Here is a 9,845-nt window from a genome sequence, read left to right as displayed (position 1 = left end):
AAAAAAAAAAAAAGTTGGGTTTTATAAGCTAGCCTGGAAGTCAAGCCTTTTATTCTTATTTCTGGGTAACATATTTATAATTTCAAGTAAATCTGGAATATTAAAAAAATTAAAAAAAAAAAGAAGTGGATACCAATCCTGCTACTGAAAATATCATAGCTTGGGTTAGGATCTCCTTAATCATCTAAGTGACATCCTTGGATTGGTTTGTGGTTTTTTTTGTGTTTTGTTTGGGGGTTTTTTAGCCTTTAAAGAGGTTCTTTGGAACAGACTAAACTGTATTGTCCCAACTAAGCACCAAAAATAATTTGTTTTAAAAAAATTAATAAAACCTTATGAGTTATTAACAGCTTTGCTAGCTGTTTCAGATTTGGCATAACACAAGATCTCAGAACAAAATGGAAGATCAGCACTGTTTAAAATCTTGTCATTATTTAAAACATGCATTTCCATATCAGATGAAATTTATCCACATGGAAAAGATGTTATAAAAACTCTTTTGTTCTTTTAATTACTACTGTATGGTCGCAGCATGGGGTTGGAATTCATTTTGAAAGCCATCTACAGGAGCTGGGTTCTACAGAAGCTTGTTGGCCAAGACTGGTGAGCATTAGGGTGGAAAGTTGATTCATTAAGGGGAGTGACGTGATGTGATAACGCCTCCTAGATAAAAACCCATTAGGGCCCTTGGGCCTGTGGCCCTTGCTCCTGGTTGAAATTGGGTATTTTGTCTAACATTCTTCTAAGTGGTATCACACTACAGTGCTCTGTGCATTGCCGTACAGAGGTAAGTCACGGTTGCTATGAGGCTAAACACTGTGACACTGATGTGCCAGATTGGATAATGGTTACCCATGCTGGACAGTGTTTGGTGGAGCTTCCCAATTAAATCAAGGTTGGAAGCAGAAGTGGCATCCACTTCCGAAATGGCATGCCTCTGGAAACTCTATGAACATGGAGAAAAGACCAAAGTTACACAAGTGTTCAGGTTTTTTGTTCACAGGGTTGCCATGTGTTGTCTATGACTCAATGGCACTTAACAACAACAAAGATCTAAAGTTAAAATCTTGTAAATAGTCCATACAATTAACTAAATTTATCTATCTGAAAAGGCAGTACGAGAATGTACAAGTCTATGAGAAATAACCATTTCAGAAATGACTGTTTATCCTCTGCTGACGGGCATTTTTAAGAAACTCAATTCACCATAGCAACCTGTCTTAACAACAGCAGATAAGTACAAGCTATATTTAGACATGATTGCTTTCCAGACAGCAATCCTGCCTTTCCTTCATATTTAATGTCATGATCCAAGGGACCAAAATATTATTCAATCAGACTGACTGTAGTGTGGAGACAAGTATACTCATGGGGATAAAGCTGTGTTTCAAACACACTAAAAGATGAGGGTTTTCACGAAAAGTGGTAAAAATTCTAAAAGAGTACATACAAATAAATATGAAATTCATGTTTAAGACATTTATCATTAGATACAACTATTTTAAGTTTTTCTTTTTTTTAAAGTTTTTGTCTGTTGTTAAATCTGATAACTGTCAAAAGAGTTAATAAACTAAAACCTCAAAATACATTTCAACCAGCAGGGTTCTTTTTGCTTTGGTTTGTTTTTTATCAGCATACTATATTTATAAGCTGATATCTACTAAGAAAAAGAAATATTTTGCCCTCCAAAAATATCTACTTCACAGATCATGTATAACAAGAAAAGTTAACAAAGGAAACCAAGAAGAGTCAGCTTTCAATATAGATCCCCCCTTAACATTAAGAAAACAAAGGTTGTCACCACTGGGTCAATAGGCAACATCATGATAGATGGATAAAGGACTGAAATCATCAATGATTTCCTCTTACTTGAATCCACGATCCACATCTTTGATACCAACATTCAAGATATAAGGAGATGTATTGCTTTAGGCAAAGCTGTTGTCAGAGACATCTCCAAAATACTGAAGAGCAATGATATCAGTTTGACAATTAAGGTGTGCCTGATTTGGGACATGGTAATTTCAAACATTTGCTATGCATCTGAAGCTGAACAAAGAATATGGATGACAGAAGAAGACTTGATGCCTTTGAGTTGCAGTATTAGAAAAGAGTACTAACTATTCCATAGACAGCCAAAAGAAGAAACAAGTATGTTTTGGAAAGGGTGAAAAAAGAGTGGTCCCTGGAGGCAAGGATGGCAAAGTTTCATCCTTCATATTTTGGACATGTTGTTAGGAAAGGCTATTCCTTTTAAAGGGACTTCATGCTTGGAAAGGGGGAGGATCTGCAAAAGAGAGGAAGAACCCCAAAGAGAGGTATTGACATGGTGACTGTAGCAATGGGCTCAAGCATATTAGAAATTATGAGGATGACACAGGCCAGGCCAGGATTCAGATCTGTTGTTCATGTTAAGTGCTGTCAAGTGGTAGACGACTCATAGCGACCCTATGAACAAAAGACCTGAGTTCATAGAGTTTCCAGAGGCAAGCCATTTCAGAAGTGGATACCACTCTCCAAGCTTGTTTTAATCGGGAAGCTCCACCGTGGGTAACCATTATCGCATTTGGCACATCATGTGTACAGTGTTTAGCATCACAGCAACCACGAGGTACCTCTGTACAGCAAATGGACAGACCACTTAGAAGAATGTTTGACAAAAAACAATTTAAACCAGGCCCGAGGGCTGCAGGTTAAAATCACCACTCTTGGGCTTGGTAGCATAACTTTCTGTCCACTAGGACAACGCAGCTCTCTCTATGTTGTTGTTGTTATTCTTGTTAAGTGTCGTTGAATTGTAGATGACTCAGTGACCCTATGAAAGACCTGAGCACAGTTCAAACGGTTCTCCAGCGCCATGCCACCTATCAACAAGAGTTTTTAAATAGGAGGCCTCTGCTGTTCATAGGGGTCATTATAGTTTGTAATCAATTTGATGGCACCTAACAGTAACAACTATGATTACAAAATTACTAGAGATTTATTTGTGTTCTTATGAGGTTCTGGTGGCATAGCCTATGAGTGTTGCACTGCTAAAGCCAGCTCTCTGGTAGTTCAAATCCACTGATAACTAAGCAGGAAAAAGATGGAAAAACTCCTACTATGTAATTTATAATCTCAAAATAACATGCTAGGAGGTCAGCAAAGAGTCAGTTCAGACTCAAAAGCAATGAGTGAGTATTAGTGCTTTAAATAATCCCTATAGAGACAGTGAAAAGAATTTTCATTTTATTAAATAAGTAAAAACATTTTATAGTTTATGTAAAAATATATCATAATAACCAAAGATAGGAATACTTTTCTTTTCTTTGTTCTCAAGATGTTTTATTATTAAAGATTAGATGAGATGTTCAGTTTAAAATACGAGCATTTCTTCATCTCTAGTATAATTTAATCAAGGATACCTTAAGTACTTGCTGCAGAATATCAAGCACTGCAGCCGTAAATATGAACTGAAGTTCAACATCAAGAAAACAAAAATTCTCACCACTGAGCCAAAAGGCAGCATCAGGATAGGTGGTGAAGAGATTGAAACTGTTAACAGCTTTAGTTTGCTTGGCTCCACAATCAAAACTCTTGGTACTAGCAGTCAGGATATCAAAATATGAATTGCATTGGGAAAATCTGCTGTCAGGGACCTAGCCAGAATACTGAGGAACAACACTGTCAGTCTAGAGACTAAGGTGCATCTGATTCTGGCGATGGTCTTCTCAATTATTTGCTATATGTCAGAAAGCTGGACAATGACTAGCGATGATAGAGGGAGAATTGATGCCTTTGAGCTGTAATGCTGGAGAAAAGTATTGAATATACCATGGACTGCCAGGAGAACTAACAGGCTCGTCCTGGAGAGGGAGAAACCAAAGCTACTCCTTGGAAGCAAAGATTCTGAAGCTTCATCTGACATACTTTAGACATGTTAAAAGGAGGAGCTATCCTTGGACAGGGACATCATGCTTGGGAGGATAAAGGGACAGCGCAGGAGAGGAAGATCCTTGATGAGATGGATTGACTCAGTGACTGAAGTAATGGGGATAGGAGATAATAAGGTTGGTTCAGGAGAAAGCAGGGTTCAGAGCTGTTGTACATAAGGTCACGATGAGTCATAGGTGATGATGGCACAACAACAGGCAATCACAAATTAGGATAGGCTTAGATATTGAAATATCTTCTCTATTTTTATTGAGACCTCCCTTTTATAGACCACAAAAGGTCATAAATCAACAATGTTTCTGAAAATCTGGACATTACTGACCAGCTATCCAAATGCCTCTGGAAGACATCATTATGTACTATAAATAACAGGATAGATTTTTCCTGTTGTTATAAGTTCTCAAAATATAGAAAAGTTTTCTATTTGAATTATAAAGAAGACTACTACTATCCTACATTCTAAATTATATACTCTACGTTTAGAAATGATTGGGAGTTTTTATTAATTAAACAACTCTTCCCTATAATGACTTACACCAAATGTAGACTGGTCCTAAATTTTTAAGAATTCTTGAAAATTAAATGAAATTAGAGAACACATATCTCCACATATAAAATCAGCATAAATACTATGCACAGTACATTAAGGTGTTCAATTTGTTGGTTCCGAGAATTCTTGATATCTGTTCTTTCTCTTTTTATTTTTAAATCTCTTTTAAAGTTTCTATCTAAGTTTGATTCATTATTAATGGCAAATAGCTTAGAAATCTAAGAAATCCAAAGCATGTATGATAATGTTTTATCTTCCATCTTAAGCATACAAAATGCCAATTTTTAAGTTTTTGTACAATTGACACTATAGTGAACAAAACTGAGAAATAATTTAAAATAAAATATTTTGCGCAGAGTACTTCTATTTCCTATAATAGCAATTCCCAAAGAAGAAACAGTAAAGAGTATTTTTTAAAAATTTAACAGTATTCACCCATCCACTTAAAGAGAAAATAATTTTTTCCTGCTAAGAATAACTTCTTATATATTCCAAAATTACTAGAGTAGATATTTATCTCTGCTTTACACTGCATTTATAATATTGACATCTTGTTAAGCTTAACACTTCAAATTTTCATTGAGAGACCACAAATGTAGCAAGAGGGCTTATAAATTATACACTAAAATAAAGGAAAATAAAACATCTACAACTAAAAACAGAAGATAAACTACTCAATTAAATGGTTTCCTTCAAAATTTAAAATGTATGTAGTTATTAATATAAAAAATATTTTGACACATTCATCAATAATAAATGACTATTAAGTTTTTACATATGATCTTGAGATTCTAACAGAAAGAAATATTCTCAGAGTCACTAGTCAAAGGAAAAAGTTGCCTTCCTGGTTTAACTTCAAACTTGCCTCAAATAACATTCAGCTTCTATTCTTAAAACAGATCAAAACTCAAGGCACGTGTGCAAAGTTCTTAGAAATTCACAACTTTTTCACCTTTACTCCACTAGTGTCATGTAAATACAGTATAGTTCAATCAATTCATTCAACTTAATAATTTGCTTTAATACGACTGAAGCAAAATAACCTTAAGTATTTATTATCCATTGTTTAAGTAAAGTACAAAGTGTTAGTTGTTATGTGTCATGTAATCAATTGCCACTCAAACCAATTTATTCATATAAAATAGAAATGAAACTCTGTTGAGTATAGTCTCAGTTTGTGACCATCCTTTAAATCATTCTGAGATGAGAATTGTTAAATTTTGTTTCATTTCCACAGAAATTCCACATCACCTCATTTGTCTCATTAAGACTCAGTTTATTGCTTTAAAAGCCAATACTGACAGAGTCAGCCTGGGTTTTCTGCTGTTTACATTTTCCTCCTCTGCTATTTTCTCTCCTTTGTAGTAACACACTGGTGCTTGAAAGACTTTGTCTTTACCACTAAGTGCTTTCAGCATCAGTTAGAAGAATTATAACTAAATCTGCCAGGCTTTTTAACACATAAAAATGAATGTAATATACTTATCGTATTATAATGAACTATTTTACTTGGAAAATTTACTAAGAACACATATTTGCATTTAACAATCATTAAACTAGTCTGGAGCTCATACCAAATTATCAATGATAGTCAAGGAAGTTTATTGTTAATAATAGTATTTTAAATATATTCCACTTGATATTGAAACATAAAAAATTCAACTTACTACAAAACTATCTATTGTACACAAAACAGTGCTTTATGTTAAGAGACTATGGAAAAAATGGAGACTCCTTTTAAAATAATCCTTATTTACGTGATATGCATACTAAGTGAATACAATTGTCATAGGAACAAGATTTCAAACTAATATATTTCCCATTATAACAAAGGAGGAGATAACTTTTAAGAAAATTCTGGCTTATGATTGAGATATATAATATAAACATACACATATATACTAAATGAACACAACTGTCACAGGAAAAGGATTTTGAACAAAATATATCTCCCAACATGACAACTAAACAAACCCCCCCCCACACACACACACTGAATATTTAATTAAAAGTCATTGTGGCTTAGTGGTAAGGAGTTACACTGACAATCTAAAGGTATGCAGTTCAAATCACCAATTATTCTGCAAGACAAAGATGAGCGTATCTTCCCACCAGATGAATAACCTCTGAAAACCCAGTACACAATAACAACAGTATATCTAACTTAAGAGTAACTTCATATTCCTCAGTGTTGTTTTATTAGGTGTCATCGAGTCAACCATTGTTGGCCCTATGAACAACAGCTCTAAGCCTTGCACTATCCTGCACCCTCACTATTTTCAATATGTTTAAGACCATTGTTGCAGTCACTGTGTTGATGCTTTCTGAGGGTCTTCCCCTTTCTCTGACTCAATATTCTTCTCGACATGATGTCTTTTTTCCAAGCACGTTGTCCCTCCTGACAGAAGGGGCAAGGTTATCTACGAAAACTGTGGGAGGATTGATAAGATACAAAATGGAAGAGATTGATGTCTTCTTAAATTTCATTGCACGTGTCATACATAAATAAAGTAGCTGTTACCTATCTCCATTTTCTTTTCCTACTTTATGCTGAGCAAATCATTTGAGAAGCTGGACTCCATTAAGAAGAATGTGGGAACAAGATAGGAGGAAGACACATCAACAACTTGGGCTATGCAGATGACACAACCTTGCCTGCTGAAAGTGAGAAGGATTTAAAACACTTGCAGCAGAGTATCGAAGAATATAGTTTCAATGTGGATTTCGTCTCAACATAAAAAAGGCAAATAAGCAACATTATGACACATGGAGAAAAAATTGAAGTGGGCAATAATTTTATCTTACTTGGATCAACATTCTTGATACCAACAGTCAGGAGATGAGGAGATATTTGCACTGGGCAAGTCTGTTGTCAGGGACCTCTTCAAATTACTGAGGAACAATGATGTCATTTTGAAGACTAAGGTGTACCTGATTCAGATCACGGGTCTTTTTAATCACTTGAATCTGAGAGTTGGATAAGGATTAAGAATGAGTGAAGAACTGATATCTTTGAGCTGTGGTGTTGGAGAAGAGTGCTAACTAGCGTATGGACTGCCAAAAGAACAAACAGTTACGTTTTGTAGAAAGAGCTGCTAGAGTGCTTCTTAGAGGCAAGGAGCTAAAGCTTCTTGCTAAAGCTTCGTCTCATACACTTTGGGTATGTTTTTATAAGAGGCTATTTATTCCTCTCAATGAGACATCATATTTGGTAAGGTAGAGGGTCAGTGAAAGATATGAAAACCCTTGGTGAGAGGACTGGCACAGTGACTGAATCAATGGGCTCAAATTGTCAGAGATAATGAGGATGGCCTAGGGTATGACAGGGTTTCAGCTCAGTTTGTTCATAGGGTCACTATGAGTTGTACTCAACTTGATGGCACCTAACAAAATCAAATGTTAATCATGTTTCTCATTGCCATACTGGTAAGATATTGTTATGATGTCACCCTTTCTGGTAAAATCTAATCCTAAAAAGAAACTATGCCACCAGACTTCACTATATGGAACACAAGTTGTTAAAAACATAAAACGTAGACCATGCTCTAAATGAAATCAATTTTAAATTTAAAAATTTTAGAAATAATCCCACCAATCATCAATTTTAGAACTATTCTTAGTACTAAAAGTACTCACAAAGAAGGATCTTGTACCAAATCTTTGAGATTTATCCCACTGCGATCTTCTGCAAGATTCCTGAAGCAACTATCACTCACTGAACAGAAAAGAGGAAAAGAAAAATATTAATTAGTTTAAACAAAAGGACTTTGATAGTACGAATATATAAAGAAAAAAAATCTAAATGCATTCACACTATTTTAAGTAAGATAATGTTTTAATTACTCTCCAGTAAAAGTATTACCCAATGATTTTTGAAAAGTTATAGTCACTGAGTAAATCTCACCAAATAGAAACTATTATTTTATGAACTAAATTACATGAAGATTTAATATTCTGAAAACTAAGCATCATGATAGATGGTGAAGTGATTAAGATTGTTAACAGCTTTCGTTTGCTTGGCTCCACAATCAACAAAGTAAATTAAGAGAATGCCTATGTTATCTACAAATACTACATCATTTTCCCTAAGAAAATTAAGCATCCATGAATTTTGGTATCCATATGGTCCAAGAACCAATACCTTTTAGATGCTAAGAGACAACTGCAATGTATTTATTTCTAAAGTCATACTATTATGGATACAAAGTTCTAATGTCATTCCTTTTCCCTCCAATTTAAAAACACACAAGTGATCCAACAGTGTGAAGATTATCAAACAACATTATTAATATTACACATAAGTTAAATATTACTTAAAATTATTTAAAAAACAGTTGGAACAGTACATTGACGAGGGACTCCTAAAAATTCAATTAGGATTCAAAAGAGATCTTGGAGCAAGGGTATCACTGCTGATTTCAGATGAACTTTGATTGAAAGTAGAGAATAACAAAATATGTTTGTGTTTCACTGATATGTTAAAATGTTCAACTGTGTGGGTAATAACAATTTCTAGATAACATGAAAAAGAATGGGAGTTTCAGAATATTTGTTTTCATAGGAAACCGACCAAGAGGGCAAGAGGCAGTTGTTTGAAGAGAATAAGGGAATACTGCACGATTTAAAATTATAAAGTGTGTGTTTGGGTTATATTCTTTCTCTATATTTACTCAATTTGTATGCTGAGCAAATAATCTGAGAAACTGGATCATAAGAAGAATGTAGCATTAGGATTGGCAAAAGACTCATCAACAACCTGTGCTATGCAGATGCTATTACACTGCTTGCAAAAAGGGAAGAAAACTTGGAGCACTTCCTAAAGATCAAACAGCAGTCTTTCAATATGAATTATACCTCAGCATTAATAAAAAAAAAAAATCCTTACCATTGTACCAATAAACAGGGAGAAAAGACCAAAGTTGTAAAGGAGTTCCTTTTTCATAGATCTACAATCAACATCCCCAACAGCTTCATTCAGTCAAGAAATCAAAACATGTACTGCATTAAGGAAATCTGTTAGAAAAGATCTCTTTAAAGTGCTGAAGAGTAAGGATGTCATTTTAAGACTAATGTGTCCCTAATCCAAGCCATGGTGGTTTCAGTTGCATTGTATGCATCTGAAAGTTGGATAATGAATAAGGAAAACTGAAGAACTGATGTCTTTTTACAGTAGTGTTGAAGATATTGAATGTATCATGGACTTTTAGTTAAATAAACAAATTATCTTAGAGAAAATACAACCAGGGTGATCTTTAGAGGCAAGGATGGTGTAACTTCATTTCACATACTTTGGGCATGTTGTCTGGAGGCACTAGTCCTTGGAAAGGACATCATGCTTAGAAAGGTAGAGGGACAGTAAAAG

The 9,845-nt window shown here is 34.6% G+C and overlaps 1 protein-coding gene across 1 annotated transcript in view; it reads right to left on the bottom strand.

The window, feature by feature from the left end:
- The window catches only part of LOC102844647 (gephyrin-like), a gene marked incomplete at its 3' end in the record, with an annotated part of 706,808 nt that overhangs the window by 532,245 nt on the left and 164,718 nt on the right, over positions 1 to 9,845 (bottom strand). Inside the window, exon 2 of the mRNA XM_006891835.1 lies at positions 8,120 to 8,198. Within this exon, the coding sequence (XP_006891897.1) occupies positions 8,120 to 8,198 (79 nt within the window). The remainder of the gene's footprint in view (positions 1 to 8,119; positions 8,199 to 9,845) is intronic.

Source organism: Elephantulus edwardii, unplaced genomic scaffold (genome assembly GCF_000299155.1).
Source record: "Elephantulus edwardii isolate Elephantulus edwardi_28Jun2011 unplaced genomic scaffold, EleEdw1.0 scaffold00104, whole genome shotgun sequence".
NCBI classification, from domain to species: Eukaryota; Metazoa; Chordata; class Mammalia; order Macroscelidea; family Macroscelididae; genus Elephantulus; species Elephantulus edwardii.
This window is presented reverse-complemented; position numbering and strand designations above follow the sequence as displayed.